This window comes from Lactuca virosa, chromosome 5 (genome assembly GCF_052849685.1).
Source record: "Lactuca virosa cultivar CGN04683 chromosome 5, Lactuca_virosa_CGN04683_v6, whole genome shotgun sequence".
Lineage (NCBI taxonomy): Eukaryota > Viridiplantae > Streptophyta > Magnoliopsida > Asterales > Asteraceae > Lactuca > Lactuca virosa.
The window spans coordinates 361,863,188-361,878,959 of NC_136430.1; the positions used below are offsets into that span (position 1 = coordinate 361,863,188).

Here is a 15,772-nt window from a genome sequence, read left to right on the forward strand (position 1 = left end):
TCAGGCCACTCTAGTCCTAAAATATGAAATACCTAGCCTATCTCTAGCATGCATAGCGTATCACATAATATCTCATAACACATAATGTAAGGGTATTTTGGGAAATCACCGTTCGGGCGCTGGCTGATCGTACACACTGCTCCATTCTGATTTTCTCAAAAACCATTTACTCTTTTAGAAAAATTGTTTCTTTTATGAAAATTTCATCAAATCCTCAGTTTGAGTTCAGATACGCCCGAAGGTGCATCCGAATCCCTCAAACCAAGGCTCTGATACCAACTTGTAACGACGTAAATTTTTAAAACAATTTTTCATTTTTCAAACATAATAAAACTCATATAATATTTTCAAATCTCGTGTATCAATGTCATCACACAACATCTCCCCAGAATTTCGACACATAATCTTCCGCCAGTGTGTACAAATCATGCCGGTGCCTTCCCGCGATTCCTGATAAGAACCTGAAACACATAACACATAACACGGTAAGCACAAAGCTTAGTGAGTTCCCCAGAATACCACATACAACAAATAAGCCACTCGAGGCTATAACTTGGTATGACACTCCGGTCAATGTGTCTCAACGGGATCCTCCAGTCCCGTAGCTCGTTGGACCCTCCAGTCCGGTCTAGCTCTTTGGACCCTCTGGTCCGGTCTAAATCGTTGGATCCTCTGATCCGGTCTATATCGTAGGACCCTCCAGTCCGGTCTTTATAACACATAGCATACATATATCACAATGCACATAAACTCAACATACACAGAACACATAAGACCCTCCGGTCTGCACATAGTTACCACTCTAGGTAATGTATAGTGAGAAGACTCACCTCGGCTAGCAGGTGAGCAAATAACCTCACGCTCGGATCTCGAACTAGCCTCCCCCTAACACAAAGGATAAATATCTCTTATTAATATTCTTCTCACGACTCAGATAATCGAAGGCGGTTCTTTCTCTTTCTAACTCATTAAAGTGGGTAAAAGACCATTTTACCCCTCCAAGGTCTCTATCACATATGTTGACCAAAACCCCAAGGTCAACAAAAGTCAAACTCGAGTCAATAGTCCAAGTTGACCCGACTCATCGAGTGCACTCCTGCGACTCGTCGAGTCCCCTCGTATCCTCAGAAGTCTCAAAAGTCCAGCTCAACTCGTCGAGTTGACCCCCAACTCGCCGAGTTATCGCACAATCAATCCATCGGGACAAACCCTCGCCGACTCGTCGAGTCAGGTCATAGACTCGGCGATTCCCTTTGATCTGATTTCTCATTCAGACGATTTCAACCAGATCTATCACTCTAAACTATAGATCTATCATCCCAAGGCTCAATAATTACGTAAACTTCGATCTTTACGTTCATACATGATGCTATTGCTTCAAAACGCCAATACATGCTCTTCATGAAGGTTTTTGCTCATCAACCCTCATTTGGACCACTAAAGCTGAGACATCTAGACTCTAAGGACCTTAGGAGGTCCAGATCTTAGGTTTCCAACCACAACCAGGTCTCATTCGACTCATAGATTCAAAAGGATGGAAGCAAAGCCCTAAAACTCCCAAAATGAGATCTAGTACAAGGAATGAACAACATGAGGACTTTGTACCTTCTCTTAGTAGCTGAAACACTCAATACCACAGATCCACTGCCTTCCTTTGTTCCCCATCATGAAGCTCTTCATCCTTCTTCATAGAAATGCACCAAGAACCACAATATGAGCTTCTCTCTCACTCTCTAGCTCCAATAGCAAATAGGGTTTGCTCTCAGGGGAAGGTAGCCGCAAATGAGGCTATAAATGCCTTTAAATAAGTCCCAAACCCAGGAAATTAGGGTTTCTCTGCCCAGCACCTACTCGGCGAGTCCCTCCTCTGACTCGTCGAGTCCATTCATTAAATCCACGCGACAATCTCGACTCGACTCGGCGAGTTGGTCCCTCAACTCGTCGAGTCCCTCCTTAAATCTCAATATTAACATACACAATAATGTCCCTGAAAATCCGGATGTTACAAAATGTTTCTTGTGGCCCCTTTTACTCGTGAGGAAATTAAAAAAGTTGGTTGGGATTGTGGTAGTGATAAGGCCTCGGGGCCAGATGGTTTTTCTTTCACTTTTTTGCGCCGGTTTTGGGAAGTTTTCGAGGATGATGTGGTGTCCTTTGTGTTGAGGTTTTGTGAAGTGGAAAGGATTCCTAAAGGGTGTAATGCTTCTTTTTTACACTCATTCCTAAATCTAGGAATCCTACTTCTATTAAATATTTTCTTCATATTAGCCTCATTGGGTGCCAATACAAGATCATTAGCAAACTTCTTGCAAATAGACTATCAAATGTCATTTCTTTTGTGGTGAGTGGAGAGTAGTCGGCTTTATGAAAGGTCGACAGATTCTTGATGGTCCTTTTATTCTCAATGAAGTGGTAGCTTGGGTGAAAGCGAAACAAAAAGCTCTTATGATCTTTAAAGTTGATTTTGAGAAAGCTTATGATTCGCTTTCTTGGGATTATCTTTTGGAGATTATGAATATTATGGGCTTTGGGAGGAAGTGGTGTAGTTGGATCCATGTTGCTCTTGTTTCTGCCAGATCTTCGGTCTTTTTTAACGGGTCCCCTACTGATGAGTTTGACATTCAGAGGGGGCTTCGGTAGGGAGACCCCTTATCCCATTTTTTGTTTATTTTAGCTATGGATGGTCTTCATGTTGCCTTCCTCCATGCTGAAGAGGCAAAGATGTTTTCAGGTTTTCATATTGGTAGGGATCTGATATGTATTTCTCATCTTTTTTATGCAGATGATGTTGTCTTCTTGTGTGATTGGTATTTGGAGAATGCTAAAACAATATTGCGTATCTTGAGATGTTTCTTCTTGGCTTCTGATTTGTGCATTAATTTGTTTAAAACTAATTTGATTGGCGTCAGAGTTCATTTTTCTCAAGTTGAATTTGCAGCTTCTTGCATTGGGTGTTCCCCTTCTCGGATTCCTTTTGTTCATTTGGGTATTGTGATAGGCCAGAATATGGTTAGATTGGATGCTTGGTCTTCGATTATTGAGCGTGTTAAGTCTAAACTTTCTTCTTGGAAAGCTAAGACTTTATCTATTGGGGGAAGACTAAATTTGGTAAAATTAGTTTTGGGAAGCATTGGTAATTATTTCATATCTGTTTTTCCGATTCCCTTATCGATTCTAAAAACTCTTGAGTCTTTAAAATCGTCTTTATTTTGGGGCAAAGATTTGGGTGATAAAAAGATGCACTGGTTTAGATGGGATAAAACTTTATCTAGAAAACAAGGTGGGTTGGGTATAGGAAGTATTTATGCCTCGAATAGGTCTTTGGTTTTCAAATGGAAATGGAGGTATTTTCACTACTCGGAAGCCGTTTGGGTTAAGGTTGTTAATTGTATTCATGGTACCCGACAAACTATTTCTTCAAATCGTGGTTATTATTCTATGTCTTCATGGTTAGGAGTTTTAAAGGTGATAGACAGTTTGAGGAATAAAGGGTTGGACCTGCTTCCTTTCTGTCCTATTCGGATTGGAGATGGGAAAAATACTCGATTTTGGTATGATATTTGGGTGGGAGAGACTCCTTTAGCTATTATTTTCCACCGTATATATGCTCTGGACTTGCAAAAAGAAGCTGGAGGTATCGATAGAGTGGTTGAGGATACTTTTCTTTCTTCTTTACGCAGGATGGCGAGAGGTGGGATGAAAGAGACTCAATGGAATGAGATGATATCTATTCTCGGTTCAGTTTCTAATTCTTCTTTTCCAGATCGTCTAGGTTGGTCGCTTAATACCAAATATATGTACATGGTTTCATCGGCTCGTTCTTTCATTGATGCAGGTTCTTTGGTTAATGGAGATGTTAATACAAGGTGGAATTCTTGGATCCCTATCAAAATTAATATTTTCCTTTGGCGGCTCAGATTAGGTAGAATCCCGAATAGAGAAAGATTATCTACTAGAGGTATGGATATTGATTCTATTATGTGTCCGATTTGTTAGTCTCAAGTGGAGTCAATTTTACATCTCTTTCTCATATGCCTGTCTTTAAAAGATATTTGGTTGCGTATTGCTAATTGGTGGAATGTAGATCTTCCAAATGTGATTTCGATAATGGCTTACATTTCTTTGGCGGATTCTATTGCTGGTACGACATTAGTTAAAAAGGTGTTTGATGGGGTTGTTTTAACGACCTTCTGGTGTTTATGGAGATTTAGAAATAATCTCATTTTTGGAACGAGTAATCCGAAGCTTTCGAAGATTTTTGATGATATTGTTAGTTTTAGTCACTTTTGGATTTCAAATAGGTGCAAAAAGCTAATATTTCTTGGGTTGGTTGGCTTCATGACCCTAAGTTAATAAATTTTCTGTCGTTCCAAAGAAAAAACCCTCAAAAGCTTGTGTCGGTGGAACAATCTCGTTTTCGTTATACTCACATGTTGCATTTCCTTCGTCTTTGTGAATCGTATTGTGCAATATGTTACAAGTATACATCACCTTACTTATTTTCTTCTCCTCCATATAAGGCGCGGGATATTTAAGAAGTTCCAAATGCTCGTTCAACATCATTTCTCCCCTCTCTTGAGCTATCTTAAACTTCAACCTTTTACGATCGTTTGGACAAGACAATGACTTCACAAAACAAGCATGCTCCAGATAGATCCCATCCATAAGATAATACCGATTTATATACGAAGTTCCATCTACTTGAAAGGATGAGTTGGGTGCAGTCCCATTATAAATGTCGTCAAGTAATGGAGACATGTTAAGAACATTAATGTCATTGAGGGAGCCAGCTGAGCCAAAGAATGCATTCCGTATCCACATATCCTGTGAGGCCATCGCTTCAAGTATAACGTTTGGATAACCATGATCGCCTCAGGTGTATGGCCCTTTATGGGCATTCAGAAAACAACCCCATGCCCATTGGATGCAATCTGGGCTTCCTAACATTCCAGGAAAGTCATACACATTTGAGTGATGAGCATACAATTGTTGGATGTCGCTACAAGTAGGTTTGCGCAGATATCGCATATATCCTTTAAACGTGGTGTTATCCACAAATTAATCGTGCATGAGGCGTTCATTAGCCGCCTCACGAAAACTTTGTATGTATCTTCTCTTCCTCCGACGTGCATTCTCCACATTTTCTTGTTGTAGTTGATCGATCATCTGTTCTGCCTCCTGAACGACCTATATGGTTGTTTCAAGCAATGCATCAAACATGCCCGATAAAGATGATGAAGACGACATTTTGAGAGAGTGTATATGAGTTGTAAATTGATTTTGATGGGTTAAAATGGTTAAGGGTTGTAGTATTTATATGAGTTTTTTTTAAGAAAAAAAGGGAAGTAGCCGGTGCCAACCACCCCATTGGTCCACTCAACATAGTCAAACTCGACATTTACTCACCGAGATACCGAGCCGAGCTCGGCAAGCCGAGGGGTTGGCCTGGTGTGCGCCGAACTCGTCGAGCTTATTGCCAAGCCCATACCGTCCAACCTTATTGAATTCCCTCTTATGTTCTTATTTAATACTCACTTATGGTGCAACATCCCAAAATCCAAGACCACAAATTTCATTTTGGATTTAATAATTCATAAAACGGATTATTGAAAACATCATTAAGTTAATTCATATCATAAAATCCCATAAGTCATATGTCTCAAAATAAGTCATAAGATAATAATGTAAGAGTACAAGTCCCAAGAACATCATAGTGCGGAAAATCGTGTTGTGATGCGCTGCTATCGTACCAGCTCTTTTCCCTTCGCAGAAGAAGGACCTGAAACAAAAACTGAAAACCGTAAGCACAAAGCTTAGTGAGTTCCCCCATAATACCACATACCATACAATAAACATACTATCTAACATGTCTGGGTACTGGCCTACCCCTTCGGTCTCTTTCAACCGGTAACTTGCCTAGCATATCAGGGTGCGGGCCTACACCTTCGGTCTCTTTCAACCGGTAACTTGCCTAGCATATCAGGATGCTGGCCTACCCCTTCGGTCCTTTCGACTGGTACCTGGCCTAGCATATTAGGGTGTTGGCCTACCCCTTCGGTCCTTTTGACCGGTACCGGGGACGAATTTTTGTTGGATTAGGTGTCTAAGCCTATAACTATATTTGGTATGTATTTGACCCGGTTGTAACATGGTCCTTTTGGGTTGCCTTCACCAGAGCAACTTGACTGGATGATTAACGGAGAAAGAGGTTATTATGGTTTATTAATATATTATATGAATAATATATTAAAAGAGAAATCATATTGGTTAATTAATATTGGTCAAGAATTAATTAAGAATTAATTTTGTGATAAAAAGATATTAATTGAACCTAGGGGACTGGAATTGCAATTATAAGATAATTGGATTTTGGGTTGTGGATCCCTTAAAAAGGGGTGGACGAAATCAAGGGGAAAGCCCACATTGAATTCGTCCAAGCCTTGTTTCTGGAAGGTTCCTGTGGACTGCTTAAGGCCTAAGCAATCCAATTAGGGTTTTGACTGAAACCCTAGCAGCTCACCTATATAAAGGACCCTAAGGCTTCACAAATCGGCTACCACTTGAACCCTAGAGATCAAGAGCCGATTTTTAGCCTCCTTCCCCTCTCTCCAAGATCATCCAACTTGCTTTGGTGTTTGTGATTCATTAGAGGCATCACATTTGAGGTGCTAGGTTCTCAAAGCTCAAGATCTTCAAGCTACAATTGAAAGGTAATTTCCTAACCCTAGTTTAGTTATGATTTTCGATTTTTTATATGCTAGAATTAGCGTTTACAAGCTTTGGATGATTTGCATGTACAATTAGAGAAACCTAGATCCAAAGCTTTAGGGTTTGCATGTGCACCATAGGATTGATGTAATGCTCAAAACCCATCAGTGGTATCAGAGCCTATGTTGTTTTCTATTGTATTGTATGCCTTGTTTGATCATTCATTGCTTGAAAAGTCGAGATTTCTGCCCTCTGACAGATGAACTCGTCGAGTCACCTGATGAACTCGACGAATCCAGTCAGTGACTCGGCGAGTCGGAGAGTCAGAGAGCAGATCTTTCGGGATTTTGGCCTATTTTGGATTGGGATAATTACCAAAAACGTTTTTGATTAAAAAAATCCGATTTTTATTAAATTGATATGATTATCCTTATCAAAATAGAATATAATTGCCAATTAATTAGATAATTATTGCCTTATATGATAACTTTAATTATTTGAATTATTTGATTGCATTATCTTGCCATGAACTTGAAATTTTGAAAAGTTTCAAAACTTGCCCTCAAGTTTTGGAATTTAAAAGTTTGATTAAAAGTTTAATTTTGAAATATTTAAATTTTAAACCCTAAAATTTTACAAGTTTAAAATTCAACCCTTATACTATTATACTATTATAAGATTAAGAATATATATATATATATATATATATATATATATATATATATATATATATATAAGATTAAGCTAGTCTTAACGTTAGTAGGCTCATATAATAGAAAAGAAGCCTAGACTCTAATACCACTGAAGGGTTTTCAGCATCCTAACAACCTTAAGGTGCACATACAACCCTAAATGCTTTGGAACTATGTTTTCTCTGTTATACATGCAAAATTGATTTCCAAAGCATTGTCCTATCTAGCATGCAATTGTAGGTTCTTATACAAAAAAAAATCTAGATAGAAATACATGCCTTTTCTTGTAGTTGATTGCTTGGAGCTTTAAGAGCCTAGCACCAATAATGTGAATGCCTCAAGTGGAATCACAAATCACCACAACAACTTGGAAGTCTTGAGAGAGTATGATGCACTCTTAAAAATCGGCTAGCCTTTGTTATCTCACACACTAGTGCCAATTTCAAGTGCTAAGGATACCTTTATATAGTATGGAGGATTAGGGTTACATCCATGTAAACCCTAATACCCATGACCTTTCATTTACTTAGGATCCATGGGTTAAAAACTCCATGGACTATCCATGGACTTCCATGCAAGCTTAGCCCATCCTAAATAATCCATTGGCCCATACTATTAGAATCCATATTTAACTAACCTCTTTTGATCACTAAATTAATTTCAAATTAATTTTTGATCAATACTAATTAATTAATATGATTTCATATTAATATATTATAACTTATAATATATTAATAAATCATAAATATACTATTCTCAAAAGACTATCCATACAAATTGTTCCGGTGAAGTCCAACCCAAATAGACCATGCCGTGTCGGGTCAAGTACATACCAAATATAGTTATGGACTTAGACACGTTATCCAACAGTCTCCCACTTGGATAAGTCTGATAACTATAGTTGCAAGTATGACTTCAGGAATCGACCAGCAATCGTAGCTCTTAAAACCTTGTCGAACTATGAAGTGCCATTTTAGATAAGTGATCATATAATCCTCTGTTCTCAAGATATCAGCCGGACAAATACATGGAACAACGTCGTACATATTGTCCAGCAGTTTGTTTCCCGATTTTCGATTTGTTTGACATAGAACTTAATTGAACACATCAATTTGGTTATGACCGGGCCCGACACATAGGTTAAAACAAAATCATCGAGGGGCCCAAATATCGCTTTTAATCCTCCAAGGACTAAAAGGAACAGATAAACTTCGACTCATATGCGTGTACTAACTACTTGTTGAATCATACACAATAGCACGTTTTATAACATCAAGTTACTGATGCGTTTTCGTACAATCAATGTACAACTAACTCATAGTCAACAACTCATATCTCTAGGTTTGAAGACTTATATGATATTACCGTCTCACGATCACTCGAGATAAATTCCATGAAGTGATACAAGTGAGCGTGGGTTTAATCCAATACTTAGAACTTATGAGCACTCATGAATGTTGCAGCAATCATTGCTATGTCTAATACAATTCAGACAAATCTACAAACCCAATTCATGACAGTCTTATTTCAATACCTACTTCCAAAGTATGATCGACTGTGGAAAGTTTGAATAATATAATTATCCTGGAAGTCAAAACATGCAAAGTTGAAACAATAGTAAACGATTGACACAAGATAGTAACTTTACTCATAAATAAATAACAACTTTTATTTAATCATCAAATGTCAATTACATTTTACAAGTTTCAGAAATAGCTATCTAATTATTAAAACTAATATCGTCCTTCAGCCCGATGCTCCTCGCATGCTGCAAATGCTTAACCCTAGTCAGTCCCTTCGTGAGGGGATCTGCAAGGTTCTCTTCTGATGATACCCTCTTTGCCACGAGGAGTCCTTCTATCTTGTGTCTTATGAAGTGATATTTTATGTCAATGTGTATGGATCTGCCATGATCTCTTGGTTCCTTAGCTAAGGCAACCGCACTATTGTTGTCACAAAAAATCTCCATAGGCTCTTTTATAGCTGGTACAACTCCAAGGTCTCTAATGAAGTTCTTCAGCCATATCGCCTCCTTCGCCGCTTCACTTGCTGCTATGTACTCTGATTCACATGTCGAATCAGCTACTGTCTCCTTCTTGGAACTTTTCCAAGTAACCGCCCCTCCATTCAGAGTAAAGACCCAACCCAAATGAGAGCGGAAATTATCTTTGTCGGTTTGAAAGCTGGCGTCGCTATACCCCACCACTCTCAAGACATCACTCCCACCAAGGGTAAGGATCCAATCCTTAGTCCTCTGCAGGTACTTGAGAATGTTCTTTACTGCAGTACAGTGAGCCTTGTCGGGGTTCCCCTGATATCTGCTGGCCATGCTCAAAGCAAAGGCCACATCAGGGCGAGTACAAGTCATAGCATACATGATCGATCCAACAACGGAAGCATATAGTAATCGACTCATCTCAGCTATCTCAACCTCTGTACTTGGCCTATGAGTCTTACTTAGTTTGGCATTGCTCTGGATCGGTAAGTCTCCTTTCTTGGAATTATGCATGTTGAACCTCTTCAACACCTTATCCAAGTAAGTGCTTTGACTAAGTCCAATTAGTCTTTTACTCTTATCTTTCAATATCCTTATCCCTAGGATATAGGCAACTTCTCCAAGGTCCTTCATAGCGAAACACTTCCCAAGCCAGGACTTAACCTCCTGCAAGGTTGGGATGTCATTTCCTATGAGTAGTATGTCATCCACATACAATACCAAAAAGCTGACTATACTCCCACTAGCTCTGACATATACACAAGACTCATCCTCGCTTCTCGAAAAGCCAAACTCTTTGACTTTCTCATAAAAACAAAGATTCCAGCTGCGAGATGCTTGTTTTAATCCATAAATGGATTTCCCAAGCTTACACACTCTATCAGGGTACTTTGCATTGACAAAACCCTCTGGCTAACTCATGTAAACATCCTCAGCAAACTTTCCATTTAGGAAAACGGTTTTGACATCCATTTGCCATATTTCATAATCATGAAATGAAACAATGGATAGCATAACCCTAATAGACTTAATCTTCGCTATTGGCGAGAAGGTTTCATCATAGTCAACTCCCGGAGTTTGAGTGAAACCCTTCACGACCAGTCGCGCCTTGTAAGTGTGTACCTTCCTATCCATGTCAGTCTTCTTCTTGAAGATCCATTTGCATCCACCTGTCTTACGACCCGGTATATTGTCAACCAAGTTCCAAATTTGATTGTCATACATAGATTGGATCTCGCTATCCATAGCCTCTTTCCATTTAGCAGACTCAGGCCTGTCATGGCTTCCTTATAGATGTTAGGTTCATCCAAATTTACCAGTGTACTATCACTGATAAATTTGTCACCTTCCATAGTAATATGGAAACCATAGTAATGCTCAGGTGCATTCCTAACTCTAGTGAAACGCTTTAGAGGTATGGGCTCGTCAGATGATTCAACAGGAGTTTCCTCCTCAGGTTGATTGCTAGGGTTTGAGGTTCCTTCACCGCTTGACTCTTGAAGCCCTTCAAGGTCAATTTTCCTCCCACTGTTTCCTTGGCTTATGAATTCTCTCTCATGAAAGACTCCTCTTCTTGCCACAAAGACCACATTTTCATTGGGTTTGTAGAAGAGGTAACCAAAGGATTTCTGTGGGTAGCCGATCAAAATACGCCGCTCACTACGAGGTTCGAGCTTATCATGAGTCTCGCGCCTCACGAAAGCCTCGCAACCCCAAATCTTGATGTGGTCCAATGTGGGAACTTTCCCAGTCCACATCTCATGAGGTGTTTTGGCAACCTTTTTAGTTGGGACTAGATTAAGGATATGGGCGACAGTCTCTAAGGCATACCCCCAAAATGAGATTGGTAACGAAGCTCGACTCATCATGGAACGGACCATGTCCAACAAGGTTTGATTGCACCTCTCAGCCACACCATTAAGCTGTGGTGTCATGGGAGGTGTCAATTGTGAAACAATCCCACATTCCTTAAGATAGTCAAGGAACTCTGTACTAAGATACTCACCACCTCGATGGGATCGAAGCATCTTAATGTTCCTGCCCAACTGATTATCCACTTCCTGTTTAAACTCTTTGAACTTTTCAAAGGTTTCCGACTTATGCTTGATTAAGTAGATATAGCCATATCTACTATAATCATCAGTAAAAGTCACAAAGAAGCGGTTAGCATCCCTTGTGGCGGTTTTGAAAGGTCCACACACATCTGTGTGTATGAGATCCAACAAACCCTCACCCCTTGCACAAGTACCAGTGACTTTGTCATTTTTCCAAGTAAACAAGACTCACAACTATCATCCGACTTTAAGTCAAATGATTCCAAGACTCCAGACTTCTGGAGTTGGCCTACGCGCTTCTTGTTGACATGTCCAAGACGACAATGCCACAAGGATGCCTTATCCAAACTAGTGGAAGAATTAATATGCAGTACATTATTTCCTAAGTTATCTACAACAGACACAATTTCATATACACCATCACAAGGTAATGCTTTAAAATAAAAAACATTATTATAAAAAGCATTAATACCACCACATTCATTATCAAATGAAAAAGTAAATCCATGCTTGTACAAACCATGAAAAGAAATAATATTTCTCGCCATTTCAGACGAGTAACAACATTTATTCAAATCTAACATTAACCCACTATTTAGCAATAAAGAATAAACTCCAATCTTGGTGACAGGTGAAACTTTCCTATCCCCCATGATTAAGTTTATCTTCTCGTGCTCCACATCCTCACTTCTTTTTAGCCCCTGCAAATCAGAACAAATGTGAATTCCATACCCTGTATCAAGGACCCAAGAATTAGTATGTGGTGATTTATTAGACAATATAGTGTAAATACCTGCATGGGTGGGTTTTACTTTCCCATCCCTAACATCCTGCAAGTACTTTAGGCAGCTTCTCTTCCAGTGCCCCTTTTCATGACAATAGAAGCATTCAACTTCTTTAGGGTTGGCAGAGGCAGTAGCAGAACCTCCTTTGGTTCCACTTGAAGAGTAACCATCAAGGGACTTTCCCTTGTGACCCTTTGTAGGGGTCTTCCTCTTCCTCCCTTTACCTTGCCCGAGTGCCAGAACTGGGGCAGTGGTAGGAGTAAAAACAACATTTTTCCCTTTGAGGTTGCTTTCAGCAGTCATCAAAAGTCCCTGAAGCTTGCTTAAGGTGACCTCCTCCTTGCTCATATGATAGGTCATGCGAAACTGATCATAACATGGAGGTAAGGAGTGTAGAATGATATCTATAGCCAGCTCTTCATCAAAGTTCACATTCAGTTTGAGCAGACGGTCCACAAATCTTTGCATTTTTTTTAGGTGGCCCGTGATGGACTCTCCATCCTTCATCTTAGTTGCTATCATGGAGGCGATTATTTCATACCTCTCTTGACGGGCACTCTGATGGTACCTTCCATCAGATCCTGGTGCATCTCAAAAGGGTAGAAGTCCTCATAGGACTTTTGGAGTTCAGGTGCCATAGTGGCAAGCATGATACAAGCTACCTTGGTGGCATCTTTCTCATGTGCCCTAAAATCAGCAACCTCCTGTGGAGTAGCAGACGACTCATCAAGTTCCTTAAGCTCCTTATCAAGGACATATTCCTTGTCCTCATAGTGTGTAACCATTATGATGTTCCTAATACAGTCATTGAAATTAGTTCCATCGAAAATGACCCTCCCACAAAGGTTCATGAGAGAGAAGGAGCCGGTAGGGTTTGAGCCTAAAGCATTGTTGGAAGACATCTAAAAAGGAAGAAAGACAAGTTTAGATTAGATAAAGAAGGATGCCGTAATCTAAGCTACAAAATATTTGAAGGTAAGTGAATGACGATTCACCAATTTCCACCATGAAAAACGAAATAAATTATGAATTTTTAAATGAATCGAAATTCCTAGATTCTTTTGAGATTCATTGAACTTTTCAATGGCATGTTTAAATCTCGATTGTGCCCTCCAAGTTTGTGAGTGGGATGCCGAGGATCACAAAACAAGATGTGAATAACCATGCAAATTAACTTGGTACACTTAATTTTATCACCTAATCGATGTGCCGTTTAACCACACGCGCTCCACCAATCTATGATAAACATTAAGCCACCCTTTTCCACTCTTACTAGTCCATGTTAATGTGTCGGTTAACCACACACGCTCCAGTAACGACTTGGTAAGTTACAAAGTGTAATTTGATGGGTTAGCACCAAATTCACATTTTCCTAAAGTAACTAAGATTGAGAATTTCTAAAACATTTAGTTACTTTATTATAATAATCATTATACTTAATGAGAATTAATGTCTTATCCTACCCGTTCGGCTAACGACCCTCCACCAATCAAGGAAGCGGTGGGTGATAATGGACACCCATTAAACCGCCATTTTATAGGGAGTAACCTTATACCCCCCTTATAGATTGGCTTCGTAAATGAGGCCTACTAACGGTAAGACTGACTTATCTTATACATATATATAATAATTAAACTTTTAATGTTATAATAGCATAAGGGTTGAATTTTAAACTATTAAAATTCTAGGGATTGGAATTAAAGTATTAGTGTGTGAGAGTTTACAAATTCCAAAACTTGAGGGCATGTTTTGAAACTCTTCAAAACTTTTCAACTCCATAACTTATGAGTTTAATGACCTATTAAAATGAAGACTCTTCATTTCTATAACCTATGAGTTCTTAATTACTCTTTTAAAGAAAAAAGACTTTTGGTAATCCATAACTTGAGGACAAATTATGGACTCCATTAAAACACATACATCATGGATTCAATTAATCAAATAAGCATGCATGATCATATTCAAACTCATAGAACAAGATTATTCATATCATCAATATTCAAGATATTAGCATAATCATATTAGTACAATTCTTGAAATTATAACAATCACCTTATAATTAGATTAGGATAATCATTACCATATCATAAAAAACAGTTTAAATGATTCAAAACAGTTATAGGTAATGATCCTAACCCAATTCTGGAAAAAAAACTCGAACAACATGCTGTCTGATCATCAGACTTGCCGAGTGCAGGAACAGACTCATCGAGTCCATGCCTAAAAGCATCAACTCGTCGAGTCTGTTCATGGACTCGTCGAGTTGAGCAGTCAGACAGCAAAAATAGCTTTGCAAAATCACAAATAAGCAACAATATAATAGAAAAGAAGCCTAGGCTCTGATACCACTGAAGGATTTTGAGCATCCTAACAACCTTAAGGTGCACATACAACCCTAAATGCTTTGGAACTATGTTTTCTCTATTATACATGCAAAGTTGATTTCCAAAGCATTGTCCTATCTAGCATGCAATTTTAGGTTCTTATACAACAAAAATCTAGATAGAAATACATACATTTTCTTGTAGTTGATTGCTTGGAGCTTTAAGAGCCTAGCACCAATAATGTGAATGCCTCAAGTGGAATCACAAATCACCATAACAACTTGGAAGTCTTGAGAGAATATGATGCACTCTTAATAATCGGCTAGCCTTTGTTATCTCACACACTAGTGCCAGTTTCAAGTGCTAAGGACTCGTTTATATATTATGGAGGATTAGGGTTACATCCATGTAAACCCTAATACCCATGACCTTTCATTTACTTAGGATCCATGGGTTAAAAACTCCATGGACTATCCATGGACTTCCATGCAAGCTTAGCCCATCCTAAATAATCCATTGGCCAATACTATTAGAATCCATATTTAACTAGCCTATTTTGATCACTAAATTAATTCCAAATTAATTCTTGATCAATACTAATTAAATAATATGATTTCATATTAATATATTATAACTTATAATATATTAATAAATCATAAATATACTATTCTCAAAAGACTATCCATACAAATCCGGTGAAGTCCAACCCAAATGGACCATGCCGTGTCGGGTCAAGTACATACCAAATATAGTTATGGACTTAGACACCTTATCCAACAGTCTCCCACTTGGATAAGTATGATAACTATAGTTGCAAGTATGACTTCAGGAATTGACCAACAATCGTAGCTCTTAACACCTTGTCGAACTATGAAGTGCCATTTTAGATAAGTGATCATATAATCCTCTGTTCTCAAGATATCAGCCGGACAAATACATGGAACAACATCGTACTTATTGTCCAACTGTTTGTTTCCCGATTTCCGATTTGTTTGACATAGAACTTAATTGAACACATCAATTTGGTTATGACCGGGCCCGACACATAGGTCAATACAAAATCATCGAGCGGCCCAAATATCGCTTTTAATCCTCTAAGGACTAAAAGGAATAGATAAACTTCGACTCATATGCTTGTACTAACTACTTGTTGAATCATACACAAGAGCACGTTTTATAACATCAAGTTACTGATGCGTTTTTGTACAATCAA

The 15,772-nt window shown here is 38.7% G+C and overlaps 1 protein-coding gene across 1 annotated transcript; it reads right to left on the reverse strand.

Annotated features, from left to right (window-relative positions):
- Positions 1–4,344: 4,344 nt before the first annotated feature.
- Positions 4,345–4,836, reverse strand: LOC145113538 (uncharacterized). The gene has a single exon (XM_079049609.1). It carries the CDS (start codon positions 4,834–4,836, stop codon positions 4,345–4,347), a length of 492 nt encoding a protein of 163 aa, XP_078905735.1.
- Positions 4,837–15,772: the final 10,936 nt, after the last annotated feature.

Coding starts and splice junctions, on each gene's coding strand:
- LOC145113538 (XM_079049609.1), bottom strand. CDS start 4,836: ATGGCCTCACAGGATATGTGGATACGGAATGCATTCTTTGGCTCAGCT.